Source organism: Sander lucioperca, chromosome 4, assembly GCF_008315115.2.
Source record: "Sander lucioperca isolate FBNREF2018 chromosome 4, SLUC_FBN_1.2, whole genome shotgun sequence".
Lineage (NCBI taxonomy): Eukaryota > Metazoa > Chordata > Actinopteri > Perciformes > Percidae > Sander > Sander lucioperca.
In genome coordinates this window covers 43734138-43751010 of record NC_050176.1, presented here as the reverse complement: position 1 = coordinate 43751010, position 16873 = coordinate 43734138, and the positions used below count along the sequence as shown (strand labels likewise).

The window sequence follows — 16873 nt, the reverse complement described above, 5'->3', positions numbered from 1 at the left end:
AAATAACTGCAGTGAAAAGGGCATACTGTCTCTTTTCAGGGATCTCAGATGGAGGGGATTTTTACACATGATGAAGTCTTTTAGTATGACTCACTTGTTTTTCGGAAGTCAGTGAAGTTGATGTTTTACTAAATCGTGTACAGCTGAAAAATGTACTGTGCATGCATATACATACACATCACACTTACAGCGTGCCTCACTGTGGGTGTGTTAATGTGTAGTGATGGTGGTGGACGTAGCAGAAATTGTAATCCAGCAGCTTTTTCGACATTCCTGGAATATCTCTCACAGCTCCCTGCTTCTACAAGGAGCAAGGCTAAGGTAGGTCTTAAAACACACACACACACACACACACACACACACACACACTAGTATCGGAATCCACACTGAACTCTACATGTAAAACAGTATGATGCATTAAGAAAGACGTGGGGGAAACTGACTCACTTTTCTGAGACACTGTTATCTTTTGGGAGCTACATACATTAGCAGAATGAACTGATAGAGCATTTTCTCCCAGTGATTATCACTTCCTTGGAAATGCTACATTATACAATATTACAGTACGTACTGTAATATTGTATAATGTAGCATTGTAGGTTATCATCTTTCCAAGACATTTTGCAACATTAGGCTACTAATGCTATTTTGTTTTGCAAATGTTCGGTTTGCTTTTGATAAGGAACACAATGTGACTGTGGATATATATGAACCTGATGTTTTACATTTGAATACTCCAGGTCTACTTCACTGATGTATGATGACTTTCAGGCTTAGACTTTCATTCTTCTTATATCATACAATAGTACAATAGGCTTCATAGCACACATAGTAGCGTCCGGAGAACAACTTGGGGTGTCTTGCTCTAGAACAGTTTGGCGTGCGGCCGGAGGAGCCCGGGATCAAAGCGCCAGTCTTGCGGTTGATGACGACCCGCTGTACATAGCCTTTCAGGCACGGGACACGACACGGGTCTCCTGGGTGAAATCACGTGTTTGTTTGACCCAACCATCCACCCCGAGCTGAACGCCCCTTTCTCCACTTTTAATGTAAGTCATGAGGGACAAAAATCCACAGTTCTCGTTCCTATGTTTAGATTTGTAGGAGCTAACTAGAAAGACAGTAGCCTAAAACTTTGAAACATATCCACTTGATATCTCTAACACGGACCGCAGAAGCTTAGCTTCTGATAAACTTCGGAATATTTTCACAAAATGAGGACTGTGTTGTGGACTTTGACTTAATGAGGGGTTGTCTTAATGCTCAATTTGAACAGGAGGAAAGATTATAGCAAGCAAATACAGCTTCAAAGTGACCAAATGCCAAATACAGCTAGGCCTACATTTACCTGAAAGCTGGAAACCTTCATCATCGCATTACATTACTGGCTTCACTACAACTTTACCATTAACTAATTTATTAGGTTATTAGCCTAGCCCACTTGGTGTGACTGTCGTCTTATATTTTGTTGCGTCTGTACCACTTTAAAAGCTGCTGCTTCTTCTTAGAGAGACTGCTACCATCACTAAATAGCTATAACATGCGAACTGCCTTTTTCAGTTCTGTCAGTCCGTTTTTTCCCCCCTTTTCCTTTCATTCTCCCTCTTACACACATACACACACACACACACACACACACACACACACACACACACACACACACACACACATACATATGCACAGTACATCTCCTTCCTCTCGGACACACTGGAAATTACGTTATGGGAGGAATAGATGGGTGGATGGAGGGGTGATGGACAACAGATTATATATACATACACACACACACACACACACACACACGGTGATACAGCAACACTGTGGCTCCTCCCCCCGGCGGTGCTCACGTCTACTTTTAAACATCACACCACTGCTCTAGCACCGCCCTCGTGTCAGCCTCATAGAAAATCGTCAGATGTGACTAGGACTCCTAAATATTTTGCTGACACTCGCCTGTTACGCACAGCCTCTGCTTGACTCTGCTGTCTGCCCTCTCCGTCTGACCCAGAGCCTTTTTACGCACAGATCCTGTGGTGAACTCCATATCTGGCTCTTCTTTAGCTGTCAAATAAGGACAAATAAGGAGGACAGGACATGTTTGGGATGTGGAAGGGACTCACCGGACTGTCCACATGTTGCTGTCTGTTGATGCTGATTCATTTTTCGCCTCAAGCAGGTAAGAAATGTGATTTCCTGGCAAGTACCTTTCTTACTAAATATCAACCATATTCCACGAATCAGTAGGCCTACAATAAGGACACGGAAATTACATATTGTATGTGATAACAACAGTGTAGTTTACAATGTAGAATGAATGAAATTTACGCACCGCGCTTTGATTGGTTCGTATCGTTCTAGAATGCAACTTAAAAGCCAATCACGTCCTTCCGTGCTGCCGGTCAGTTTCAAGTTTCAGATGGGCGGAACAAACGCAGAAACAGGCGGTTGTCAAAGAGAAAGGGTGCGGCTAAAACACCAGCGTTTATGCATCCTCCTCTGCAGCACGCTGGAGGAAATTAGATGCTGGGAAAATCTGAATTTACAAGTGTATCCAAAGCTAAGCTGTGTGTGTGTGTGTGTGTGTGTGTGTGTGTGTGTGTGTGTGTGTGTGTGTGTGTGAGATCCCTAGACAGTAATGTACCACGTCATGCTAGAGAAAATAGCTTCCAAAGGTTTTACTAAGGCTATATGGATTACTGTGAATGAATTAATAATATTTTGCGCGTCATACTGTACATAAAGGTCCACAGCCGACTTATAAGACACCACACTGAAGCAAAAAAGAAAAGAAAAATAGCTTTATCAGCAAGCAAACTTTATTTATATGGTACTTGAAAGCAGAGATCACAAGGTGTTTTACTGGGGGAGATAAAAGACAAATAGAAGGCAATATAAAAATAAACATTTTTAGGTTTAGAGTGTACAACCCAGTTGAAGAGAGAGAATAACAGATACAATATCACGAGAGAGCCAAATAAAAAAAATATTAGTTATATATAAAATAATAATACTTCACTGACACTATAAAAATAAATAATAAAATATGAAAAGCTTCTTTAATTTTAGTCCCACATCATCACCATTGAGTTTGGCCATAAATGGATTTGTATTTATTTTCATACAAATAACACGATTAGTGAAGGAGTGACCCTAATGCCCTTTAAGGCAAAAATATGCCTTTAGGGCCCATTTTGCTAGTAATCTCCGATAATCTCAACTCTCCTTCAAAAGATTTTCAGATTCAAATTTAATATTTTTTTTCTCCAGTTCATGGTACTGACTTCCAGTCATCAGATCTAGTGGGGTGTGTGTGTGTGTGTGTGTGTGTGTGTGTGTGTGTATGTGTATGTGTGTGTGTGCATGCGTGCGTGCATTCGTGTGTGTGTGTGTGTGTGTGTGTTTTAGAGGGGAATATTCATGTGTACTTTATTTTCATTTGTTTAAAGGTCAGGCTCGGGTTTGTTTAATGTATTCACTTTGTGTTTAGCATACTCCTGAAATGAGGCATAGCCGTGCACTGCCTGTATTAAAGAAGAGTTTTTAAAAAGCAGATTTCCACATGGGAGACTAAACTTTTAGACTGTGGCGACTCACAAAGACAACACTTTATCCATCAATCATTTAGAAACACCTCTGGAGCATGCTTTATAATCAAGGCCTGGTGTTGCCCATTCACTGAAATCTGCAGGAATAAGATACTGATATCAAGTGAAAGTTACAGAAGAAATGTGCAGCAGTTTGATACACCTGAGGAATCAAACTTAATTTAGTCACAATACTTAGACTACAATAATATTAAGTCATTACCTCAGTAAATTCATCTCAATATAGTGCAGCTATAGATTATTAAACCAGTACGGACTGAAGTGTCTTCTGATGCACATGCATCCTGGTTATTTATTAACTGCTAGGTGCACGTTTGAGTCAATAAACAATCCCTGTTGTGAAGGTTTTTAGTGTGTGTGTGTACTACATGTATGTGCCACAAAAGACAGGAATGCATTGTTAGTGGACAAAGTCTCATGTGGTCACAAAGGGGGATTGTTGTCATGCAGCGTTGTGATGACGACTTGTCTAACCTCTTGTGAGTATCTGCCAGTAGTTCAACCAGTTTCTGCTGTCAAACAAGTATGAGTTTTCATACATTTTCAAGAGCATTATAGCAGTCTGGTGTGCATTTGAGGTAGTACTCCAATGGCCTTACATGGTGGTGTTATGACTTGGTGGTTTGCTGGTTGTCAGGTTCACATTGTGGATATAAATAGCATCTGAAAGATGCAGTTTCACTGCAGAAGCAATTGATGCACTCTGCTTGAGAAACTATCAAACAGGTCTGTTTACTGAAATTTGCGGTCTTGTAGTCAGTTCTCTGTCTGTAGCTGTAAATGTAAGAAGCACGTACAGTAGCTTGTTCCACCGTTTTAATTAAGATGCAGTTGCAGTACTTTTTGAACTCGGCTTTCTCAGCTGTGCGTGACAGGTTTGCAGCTTTTTGGATATGAGAGGAAATACAATTATGGCCTAGGTTAACCAGTTACATTTTCAGGATAGCCATAGAGACAAAATATGCTCAACAACACTTTTAACATGCTTCATGGGATTACTAAGTAACATTTGAAGTAGATCTTAAATAAATATTGGGGATTTAAAAATAGTGAATAACTAATATATTCTTCATGAGCCAAACTAGATCTGAACTTTTCACCACAGAAAAGACTTCCTGTAAAGAATTAAATGAAACCTCCTCTTGCTGAACAGTATTCATGGGAGGGTGTGACTCATATGTGGAAGCGGCAGGGAAGATTAGCAGTAGAAAATGAAAACACGGGCCTATATATTGTTAACAGTCTCCACCCTCAGAGACGAGGTCAGGAGTTTGGAGGTCAGTTACTTTTGCTTCCTCTCCTGCAACTGGAATGAATGAACGATTCTCATAAAGGGAAAGTGAGCGAGGTTTGCAGAGCAACTTTTTTTTCATAGTACATGTGTCACCGCACATCTTCAGGAACAGCTGGAGCGTGCCTCGAAAACTCTATTCCTGGAATGCACGTCTAGCCTCCCGGCCATGTGTGTGAGCATTTGTGTGTGTTTCTGGTTTCCCCAAGAGTTAGCGCATGTACACAGGAAGAGCCTCTCAAGCTCAGCCAACATTTTCCCCTAATAAGTGAAGCCCAGAATCAACTTAACTACTGCAGTGCCCCTTTCAAAACATACCTGTTGGTTTGTTTTGTTTTGTTTTTGCTTGGCCTCTGGTATTGCTGCTTGCAGCTTTCTCGAGAACTGCTTATCCAAAGAACTTCACACTCCTCAGCAATACACCCGCCAGGTCTGAAGTTGATTGGATCAACGGTTGTTGAGAAATTTGAAAGACAGATATTTTAGTTTGATGTTTCCAAGAATAACCAAAGATGAGATTCAGTCAATTTCTCACTTCAGTTGTTATATTTTCAAAGCAGGAGGGAGGTGACTCTCAGTGGTAAGCCCAGTATTGAGAAAGCATCCTCTCCTTATTTCACAATTTCCTGAATCATCATTACTCTATCGTTATCCATCAGACCTATACTGTGCCTGTCCTGTCATCACTCATTGACACACTCAGATGACTTCCTTGTATTTAGTCTACGCCTCTTGACTGTGGGTCACTGTGATGCTGTTGTGAGGAATGTCACTCTGGGACCAATCAGCAACTGGTGGTGTGATTGTTCAACTCCTCCCATGCTATTGTCTTAAAGGCATAGTCTTTCATGTCCCCAGCCTCCAGGTCACAGGAGAGACTGGCAGTGCAGAGGTGATGGAGGATGGCACACACTTGATTGTGAATGGCCTTTGTTGGTTTCACATGTTCCTTGATATTGATGCCCTCTTTCCTTTGACTGGCGGGTTCATTGAGGTGTGATTATCTCGGGGCAAGACATCTGCCAAAATAATCCGGAATTAATATAAGGTCGTATCGCTTTAGAAATTTCAAGCTGAGTAGTGAAGCTACTGCCACTGACGTGACAAAAAGAGCCGTTTGAGCCCTGTTCCCTACCGGAAATGCGTCAAACCACCCGAGGCTTGTGGTTGGGTTAAACCTGCTTTACATTGCACTGACATTAATGGTTGCTACACCTGAGTGAACACATGTAGGAGAAGATAAGATGCAGATGAGTGATGAGTGGATATTCCTACAAAAGCTGCAACATCAAATGAAACACATATTTGTATATCTAGTAAAGGTTTTTAAGTCTGTCTCTTCCTCTTATTTCTTTTCTTTTCTATCTATCTCTTATTTAATATGGACTTTTATGTCCAAAAGTAAAGTGAAATAAAGAAAAGTTTAATGTGTGTGTGTGTGTGTGTGTGTGTCATGGGGGAATAAAGATAAAGGAGATAGGACTACTAATTTTGTTTTCCTGTAAATAAAGAGCCAATACTTCACGTTAAAGTCTTATTACTTCATGTCTTGTTCTAACATGAGTCAATGTTGTTATCTTAATCTGGACATTTCATCCGAGTTAAGCAAAGAGTAGAAGGTGTGGTTTTCCCAGTTATCTGAATGTCAGTGGCCTTCAATAGTAACTTTTTTTTCCTGTGTAATTTTCAGTTAAATATTAGCCTCACAATGACACCCATTTTTTAGTCACACTGAACTCATTTTCTATCACTTACAGATGCAGCCATCACATGCAGATCCACTCAGTTCAAGTGTGGAAATGGGAGGTGCATTACCAGGAGGTGGATTTGTGATGGAACTGACGACTGTGGTGATGGAACTGATGAACTGCCTGCAACATGCAGTAAGTTATTATATTATTGAGGATGTGTGACTTTCATCTACCTTGAAAATAAAGAAAATATTAAATACATATGAATAGGACTGAAACTAGGGATTATTTTCACTATCCATTAACCTGCCCTTGATTTTCTTAATCAATCGTTTAGACTATAATATTATATATTGTTTTTTGACCAACAATTCAAAAAATACTTTTGATTTGCTATATGACAAAGAAAAGCATCACAAATGCACATTTGAGAAGCTGGAACCAGCAGGTCATGGGAATTTTTGCTTAAGGAATTATTTAATAAACAATTCAGAATAGTCAATTGATTTCATAAAAAAAAAAAGTCAATTTACTAATAGATTAATCAGCTAATTGTTACACTTATTAATACAAAATGTGAAGAAAAAACAAGCACAGAAACCATTTTCTTGACCTGCTCATAACATAAAATCATGTAAAGCAGAAACACAACAATGGCGCAACTGTAAATGATTTAAGTAAATAATTTTTCAGTTTTACAATATACTTTAACTGTATGCACAGGCCTTAACTCTTTGTTAATACGTGAGATCATTTCAGTCATACTTCCTGTTTCTGTCCTCAGCAACCAAAACATGTCTGCAGTCAGAGTACAACTGCGGCGCTCCCACCAACCAGTGTATACCAGGAGCCTGGCACTGTGACGGCAAAGCTGAATGTGACAACGGAGCTGACGAGAAAAACTGCAGTAAGTTTTATAATTATTTCACCCTTTTTACAACATGCTTAAATATCACAAACAATAAAAACTTAATAGCCAAAAACAAATTGACTTCCTGATTTTGCTTACAGAAGTAGGGTGTTATCTATAGTTAAATTAAGATAAGATAAGATACAAGTTATTGATCCTACACAGGGAAATGGAAGTGTCACAGCAGCAAAACAAAGTACAATAACAGATACATAGTGTAGATAAGTAAAGAAGAAGAATACATACTTTTAATGATGATGATTTGGAAATTACATTTTTACACTCTTGTTGTGACATTACACACAGGCAAAAATGCACACACGGGACCTAATACATGCAGGTTACCCATTAAAGGTGCCTCAAGCAGTTTGGGGGTTCGGTGCCTTGCTTAAGGGTACCTCAGCAGTGGCCAGGAGGTGAACAGGCCTCTCCAGCTACCAGTCCACACCTGTACTTGGTCCGTTCAGGGACTTGAACAGGCAACCCTCTGGTTACCAAGCCAAGTCCCTACGGACTGAGCCCCATACATTATGAGCATTTACTATACAATATAGATATTAATACACTATGTATGAATAGTTACTACTAAGTGCATAGAGATAAATATTTACAAATAAAGTGAGGAGATAAGGAAGTTTAAATAAGGTGCATGATAGTCCCACTGCAGCAGTGTTTGCAGAATTAAATACATTTATTTCACATATTGCAGCAAAAGAAACACACAAACAAACGGAAACAAATCCTGATATACAGATAATGTTTGTAAATTTGGTATTTAGAAACAAATACAAGGTTATTATAACAATAAAATAACTCCACTGTTGTTTTTGGTGTGAATTTCACATCTGATCCATTTCTAGCCTTAACATCACATTAAAGCCTCTCTTCTCCCTCTGCTGCCTCACCACAGCCTCCAAACAATGCAGAGCTGGCGAGTTTCGCTGCACCAACGGCCAGTGTGTATCCCCCACCTACGTTTGCGACGGTGACAACGACTGTTCAGACGGCTCAGATGAGGCTTCCTGCCCCAAACCCACCTGCAGCGCTCGTTCCTTTCAGTGTAACAACTCAGCGTGTGTGCTGGCCCAGTGGAGGTGCGATGGAGACAAGGACTGTGCCGATGGGTCGGACGAGTGGCCACAGAACTGTGTGGGACGGCAGCCGGAGAAGACAGCTGTGCACTGCAGCGTCCACGACTTCCAGTGTGAAGATGGGGAGTGTATCCACAGCAGCTGGAGGTGTGACGGAGGCATTGATTGCCAGGATCGATCAGACGAGGTCAACTGCAGTGAGTTGGCTTTCATGGAGTGTTCTCTTCTGCAAACCCATATTTAGTTTTTTACTTTAATAGAAAACTGAGCCTAACAGATGTAGCATATTCATGCTTGAGCATACATAATGTCCTGTTGCCATCCAGGGCCAAGATCCCCATCAAATCATGTCAGCAAGGAGTTTCTCCTTATTCTATGTAATCTTATTCCTTTTCCCATTTCTCTCGGTCTCATTTCAACGTCTCTTTCCCTTGTGTTTATCCATTTGTCTTCTTTTTCTAGGTCGTCCTACTTGTCGCCCAGATGAGTTCCAGTGTAATGACGGTGCCTGTATCCATGGCAGCCGCCAATGTGACAAAGAGCCCGACTGCAGGGACCTCAGTGATGAGATTGGCTGCCACATAGGTGACTGTTCACCCACACACTTATTGGTATACAGATTAGGGGTTTTGTGATATACCGGTTTTGACGATAACCTTGACATTTAAAAATGAAATATTGATATCATGTTAACAATACACATGCATTAATTTTGTGTAAATATTCCATTTCTTTCCGTTCTCGCTTCCTCTGCCTCCCTTAGTTCATGTGGTTGCCTTTGCACTATAGGCGATTTAATATACAACATCAAAGTAATCTATTTATTATTTTCGAATATCTCTGGAATTCTGTGTGCGTAAAAGTGCTGATCTCTGAGCCACAGGCAAGGGAATAACATGGCATTCACCCCATCCTACCAGTAGATGTGTGCTGTTTGGGTAGCAACCACCATATTAAGTAGAAAATTGTCAGTGTAATAAATAATGTGTAGATTATCCTTCACTAAACAAAGTTAAATATGAATTTGAATTTCCATAGATATTATAATAATATAATATATAATAAAATATATTGTGATTGTGAATTCTTTTGGCCACGATAATGGCGTAGTGAAAATCTGATATCGTGCCAGCCCTACAGCCCATACAGATGCTAACATATTTTCCTTAAGACCCATGGAAAAGTCGTAATGTCTTGCATGACTGCAAAGCAGTCTCCTACCATTAAATCACAGATACATTCTCACTATCTTGTTCTTCTTCACAGTAAATGTGTGTGAAGGCCCCACCAAGTTCAAGTGTCGCAGCGGAGAGTGTATCAGCATGGAGAAAGTGTGCGACAAACAGAGAGACTGCATGGACTGGTCTGATGAACCTGTCAAAGAGTGCAGTAAGTGAGGTCTTATTTTAATACTTTAAAAAGTTTCAGACCAGGAAGTGTATCAAAGTTTAGGTATACACTCAGTCTCCATTGCTGCCCGTAGAAAAAGAAAACGTGAAACCACATTAGTCTGGAAAATATGATTGGAACAGCTAGCCAAGCAGCCTCGGCTGAGTGGCCTAGATAGTTTGTGGTTTGAATGAGCTAGTTCACTGTGGACTTGAGCTACCACTAGGAAAATTGTTGTCATGAATACTGTGTAAGCTCTGTGTATCTGCATCCCCACAGACAACAATGAGTGTTTGACTGAAAATGGTGGATGCTCCCATTCCTGCAACGACCTGCAGGTTGGCTACAATTGCTCCTGCCCTGCTGGATACAGCCTGCAGCTGGACAAGAAAACTTGTAAAGGTGAGAAGAGGGAGTCTGACAATTCAAATTTAGTCTATTTTAGATGTCAGCTGTGATCAGTTTTGGATTATGGACATGTATTTTAAGAAAACAGTGAATTAGAAACGTGACTTTATTTGCCCCATGACCTTCTGCTCCTCCACCTGCAGACATTGATGAATGTGCTGAGCCGGACACTTGCAGTCAGATCTGCATCAACCTGCCCGGCAGCTACAAGTGTGATTGTGAGAAGGGCTACAAGATCAACCCTGTGAGCAAGACATGCAAGGCTGAATCAGGTAATGTTTGAAAGAAAGCCTGTCCTTACTCAGTGTACTTACTCAAGAGTAGTGTCATCTGACAACTGACAGATTTGCATGACCTAAGGTTTGTAGTGCTATCTGAATTTTTTTTCCTTTCTTTTCTGTGTCCTCCAGGCACTGTACCCACCCTCTACTTCACCATTAGACACGAGGTGAGGACGATGACGGTGGACCGCAACGAGTATGTCCGTCTGATCCCCCAGCTGAAGAACGTGGTGGCTTTAGACATTGACATGCCTAACAAGATGATCTTCTGGTCTGACCAATCTCTGAAGAAAATCTACAGGTTAGAAAGACTCTGAAACTTTATTGATCTGTTTCTCTGTCTCTGTTAAGGATGTTGTAGTAGAGGGGAGACCTCTGGTTTAAGTAAGATCTGATCATTAGGTGCTGCACCAGAAAGCCTGTAGCTATAACTGTATTTGATTTGAAAGCGATATCTGTCTCTAAAGTGAAACTCTCCACCCTTGTTTGCTTCCCGACAGCTCCAAGATAGACGTGGCCGGTAACTCCTCTTACCACACTGTAGTAATTGACAGTGGGATTGAGGCCCCAGAGGGCATTGCGGTGGATTGGATCCATGGCAATATCTACTGGACTGACAGCGTTTTGAAGACTATCTCTGTGGCAACGACAGATGGCAGCAAGAGGAAGACCCTGATCACAAATAACCTGGATAAGCCAAGAGCCATCACAGTCGACCCTGTAAATAAGTAAGTGAAAGTTTCAGACAGGTTGCAGATTAGTGAAATTGCTGAAATGTATTTTTTAAGTTTTGGATCAACTGGAGCTTTTTGTTCTCAATTTTCTATTCTGTGTCCTCTTTAGCTTTATGTACTGGACAGACTGGGGTGAGGAGGCCAAGATAGAGAAGAGTGGGTTGAATGGAGCGGATCGCGTTGCCTTGGTAACAGATAACATTGTGTGGCCCAATGGCATCACCCTGGGTAAGCAGAAAGTCATGGATGCATTGATTGGAAACCAATAACTTATATTCAAACTGCATAATGAGCACACAGTTATATTAACCAGTCAAATATTTATAATATGTCTTGGTGTGTTTCCTGCTCCCTGTGGACAGACATGGTCAACCAGCGTCTCTACTGGGTGGACGCCAAGATGCACACTCTGTCCAGCATTGATGTGAACGGGGGGACACGACACAGCCTCATTTTCAGCGAGGAAAAGCTCTCCCACCCCCTCTCTCTGACTGTCTTTGAGGTTAGTGATGAAGTCAATGTATCTCCTAATGGAAATTAAGTCATTGGAGGTTAAAAGTGTTTAAGGCTGCTGACGTTAACATATGATCTGCCTCAAATGACAAAATAATTCAAAGGAAAGGAAGGTCTGCCATATAAATATCATATAAATATAATTCTCAACTAAAATGAAATGTATCCCTCCCTGGTTTAATAATCTTAAAACACAAAATGACCATTTTTTTCAAACCAGTCAGTTTTGAAAAAAGTCATTAATCCAGTTCATGCATGGTGAGCATTATCCGGCTTAAATTGTTTAGAAGTATAAAGCCAGAGCTGAGTGTGCACTTTATTATATAGATATAAGTTTGCATCAGTGGTGCTGATTATTAATCAGTCTTTATCATTAATCCGTTTGTGTTTTTTGGAAACTAGCAAATGATGAATTAAATAAAGTAATGTTGTTAAATAATAGTATTGCATTTCTCTTTTAAACAGGAGAAAGTGTTTTGGACAGACATGACCAACAGTGCTGTTTTTAGTGCCAACCGCCTGACAGGGAAGAACATCACTCAGCTGGCGACGGACCTGGTCCAGCCAGAGGACATCGTAGTGTACCACAACCTCAAGCAGCCAATTGGTACAGAAACATCACTCGACCTTGAGAGCTATCATAACAAACAAACAAATAAACTGTTAAGGCCATATAATGATCTCTAATGCTTCTTGTACCCAACTTTCTCTCTTTAGGTACAAACTGGTGCAGAGAGAGTAACAGTATGAATGGAGGATGTGAGTTTCTGTGCCTCCCTGCCCCTCTGGTCAACCAGCACTCTCCTAAATACACCTGCGTCTGTCCTGACCACATGGCCATGGGAGCTGACATGAGGAAATGTGTGACAGGTAGGTGTCTCCTGCACATGGCACTACAGATAAATGGAAATGTAACATCAAATCATGAAAGTAATATATATATATATATATATATATTTACTTTTCCAGCAGTCTCAGTTGCCCCTCCTACCAAAAACAAAACTGGTGCACCGCTCGCACCCAAAGCTCCCACCAAGCCTGCTCCATCCAGGCTGCCTGTCCCCACCACTACTACAACTACAACCACCAGAGCTACCGAAAAACTCACAACTACCTCGTCTAGCCAGCAGAGCACAGAGGAGCCTGCCGCCACCGCTCAAGGTACAGGAAGGGGCAGTGGTGTAGTCTAATGTATTGTAGTGGGTATACATATATTGGCCAGAATCTGCCTTTGGGGTAGGGGGGCCCATATCATAGTGGGGGGTCTGGGTGTCCTCCCCCAGGGAAGTTTTGAGCATCAACGACTTCATTTCCTGTATTCAGATAAACTTTTATGCACCTATTTACGGTGAAAATACCTTTATTTAGCCTATGTGAAGAAGAAAAACACAGATGACAATTCAAAATATATAAAAAATATAATGGAAAGTATGTTGTTGTGTGTCATTGGGCATTTTTAAGTGGGTATATGGAAAGCCTGGAGCTTTTTTTAGTGTGTATACTGCGTATACCTACACCACTGAGAAGGGGTTCTGGATAACTGCAAAATTTCGAGAATTTGATTGCTTAATCGACCTTATTCTCTGGCTACTTATCAATGGTAAAAAGGGAAGTGGAGTTGAATGTGTTTTTTATCCATGCTAGTGGTGTGGCTCGAGCAAAGACACATGCTGTATTCAAAACCACCTACTACATACTCCAGACGAACATTTTTGCGATTTATTATGCAATATGCTAGGACAGGCTTAGGTTTCCGGTTTTGGAAAGCGGAGGTAAACATGTTGCTGTCTGCTATTTCAACAATGACTGGTTGTTGTGACCATTCCAGCTCTTTGCATTGTGGGACACAGTAGGCGAGGTAGATGTTTTTCCAAATCATTACAAAATTCTAGTATTTTTGGCATAGCCTACTGCCTATTTTGCTTTTGTTTGCATGTTGCATACTACATGCTACATTTTTCCCAAATTAGGCTACATACTGCTAGTGTAGTAGGCGGTTTAAAATACGTCTAATGTGTTTTGTATATGTTGAATGTTAGCATTTAGCTCAAAGCATCACTGTACCTGAGTACAGTCTCAAAGAGTAGCTAGCACAGCTGTAGTCTTATTTGAAGATTGTTTGTAGCCAGGTAATCCATAATTGATGGATTCACCAGTGAGGTAACTGGTACAATGTACTGTGAGGCATACATTTGTTGTTATGGTTACCTGCAGTTTATTTTACTTAGCATAAGGATTTCAAATTGTGGTTAAACTGTTGACAAACTATGTTCCTCACATAAACCGACACTTCCCAGCATCAGAAGTGATTACTTTAGGGCCAGTGAAATGATCATTGAACTGCTTTAAATTAAAGTGTTGCTGTACATTACATAATAAATAATAAAACAGAAAAAATTAACATTTTGGCAAATATGCCTATTCACTTTCTTGCTAAGAGTTATATGAGAGGATTAATGTCACTCTCATATATGTACAGTAGGCAAAAGGCCAACAACCGGTTATCTTAAAGACTGAAAACAGGGGGGAACTCTCTGTCCAAACAATATCAGCCTGTCAGCACCTCTAAAGCTCACAAATGAACATGTAATGTCTCAATGAGAGTGTAACAACGACAAGTTGTGGTTTTGTGTGGGACATTTTCTTGGCTTGATGCAGTGACTTCCTGTATTCTCCACTGTTTGCTAAGCTAAGCTAACCATCTTCTGGCAGTGGCTTCATACAGTATTTACCATACAGACAAGAATGGATTTGATCTTCTCATCTAACTTTAAGGAATTATATAAAGAAAACAATGTATTCTCTGTTTTTTTCAGGTAACAGATTGGCAGCCTTTCCCAAAGAAGCCCCTTCATCCCACCCTATTGCTCTCTACATCGTGTTGCCAATACGTAAGTTCCACATTTTCAGCTCTTTATGGCTCTCTGTCGAATACTCACTTACACATGCAACCTGTTTATTCTGCAATCATTTTCACTACTTTCCCTGATCTCACCAAGTGACCTTCAACTCCTCTTTTGCTCTGCAGTGGTCATGTCCCTGCTGATCTTTGGAGCAGTGTTGCTTTGGAGAAACTGGCGTTTGAAGAACACCAACACCATCCACTTTGACAATCCAGTTTACCAGAAAACCACAGAGGATGAGCTACACATCTGCAGGAACAGCTCTGAGGGCTACGTTTACCCTCAGGTATCATCACTTTGATACTTCAAAGTCACTTTATTGTTAATATAGACTGTAAGTATGTCGTTTTACACCTTGGCTTATTCAGTGTTACTCTTTTTGCAGAGGCAAATGCTAAGCATGGAGGATGTGGAGGTTGCGTGACCCAAAGATGAAGAAGACACTAGCTTTGTTTAAAGTGAATTTTTTCTGATCCAAAATGAAGCAACAAAGGCCAGTTTTTCTACTGCTGCTGATTAACCCCCCCACCCCCCCACCCCCCCACTTCTGCCCCTGTGAGCTCATTTTGTGGCTTATGCTTCTGACCTCAGCACTGTGCCGTCTAATTTGAAGAAAGAAAAAGAAGAAAAAAACTTTGAGTATGTCAATACAGAGCAGAACTGCAGGAAGCCATTTAGTCAGACCACAAAATGGTTTCAAACTGAAGAACTAATGCATGATTTCAGCAGCCAGAGCCTTGACTCATTTGAAGCTATCTGAAAAATGTCTTACTTTGCTACCAACACATCCCTCAGTATGTTGATACACACCTAACAAAAGTAACAAGTTCTGCAAGTTCAACTTGAAAAGCCTGACCTACACTGTCTTAACACTTGTGTGTGCCTTCCATCCACACTCTGGTAATTTAGCAAAGTTTATTGGATGTACATAAATGCCTTAGTGACCCTACTACCTTCCAAACCAGTTTCCGTGGTAGTTAATGTTAGAGCTTTAGCCCCAGCCAGTTATGGCCTTTATGGTTATATTGCGGCCTTCTCTTCTCCTGCGTAAAGAGTTACACATTCACTTGGCTCCCATATCAGAGCCATTTGTCTTTATCATCCATTATGTCTCAAATGTCTGAAAATGTTCTCTTATGTTATTTTTATTTTTTCATTTTGTGACCCATCTATCTACTGTAAGTGTGGAGAGTAACAGATGGTTTACATTGTAAATGAAAAAGCTGCTGATTTATTTGAAGTCAACCAAAATGAAGAAAAATGTTCTATTTTAAATGAAGACAGTTAAGTAAACAGTGATTTTAAGTGATTATTGATGTATCATAACACTGTAAATAATGTCTGTAAATATTTTGTAAACCTCTCTGAAGTTCCCTCTGTTGTTGCCTTTTTACATTTGTAAATTGTAATCAAGAAATGTATATGTGAGAGATTCTTTAATTTATTCATGGAAATATATAAGGGGAGGTTTTTGATTTTTTTTGTCATGGCTGTACAGTGATACTGTATGTTAGCACCTACCACTGTGTATTGTTTTTGTTCCAGCTAAGCCAGTCTAACCATTACATTGTACAGCTGTTATTTAAGTTATGTTATGTTTACGAAACTTGTGTGTGCAACAGTATGAGTCACTGCAGTAGGGTAGTGCTGTATGTTACAAAGAAGCTCTCTTTGTTTCTTACACGTTTCTTTTTCAGCGATAAATTACATAATTTATTTTCTGTTTCTGTGACTTTTTGCTTTCACTGTGGGATTAAGGCACATACTATAGTGTGCAAAGCACCGTCACAGCAAAATGTATGTATGGACAAGGATTGATGAGCAACATCCTGCTTGTTAATGCACATTGTTTTGTTCGCTTTTGGTTGTGTTGGTCTTTTTTTAAATAAAAGAAAAAGTCTCTTTAACACTTGTCTTTCTCTTCAATGAGGGTCGGTTCTACTATCGGGAAAAGTTGAATCATGACTGAGCTAAACTGGGGCATGTAAGAAAAAACACTGTCTCATAATCCGATCCAAGCCTGATGATTAGATTATATTACAACACAAGACATAAAC

The 16873-nt window shown here is 40.3% G+C and overlaps 1 protein-coding gene across 2 annotated transcripts; it reads left to right on the top strand.

Annotated features, from left to right (window-relative positions):
• Positions 1-1910: 1910 nt before the first annotated feature.
• Positions 1911-16627, top strand: ldlrb (low density lipoprotein receptor b). Of its 2 annotated transcripts, none has more exons than XM_036000236.1 (18): positions 1911-2176; positions 6654-6779; positions 7372-7494; positions 8408-8785; positions 9051-9173; positions 9855-9977; positions 10257-10379; positions 10529-10657; positions 10796-10967; positions 11167-11394; positions 11510-11628; positions 11763-11902; positions 12379-12520; positions 12631-12783; positions 12886-13074; positions 14730-14804; positions 14942-15102; positions 15202-16627. In XM_036000236.1, exons 1-18 carry the CDS (start codon positions 2095-2097, stop codon positions 15238-15240), a joined length of 2625 nt encoding a protein of 874 aa, XP_035856129.1. In that variant the 5' UTR covers positions 1911-2094; the 3' UTR covers positions 15241-16627. The 2 variants fall into 2 exon arrangements, with proteins under 2 accessions (XP_035856129.1, XP_035856128.1); XM_036000235.1 differs by having other exon boundaries at positions 12883-13074.
• Positions 16628-16873: the final 246 nt, after the last annotated feature.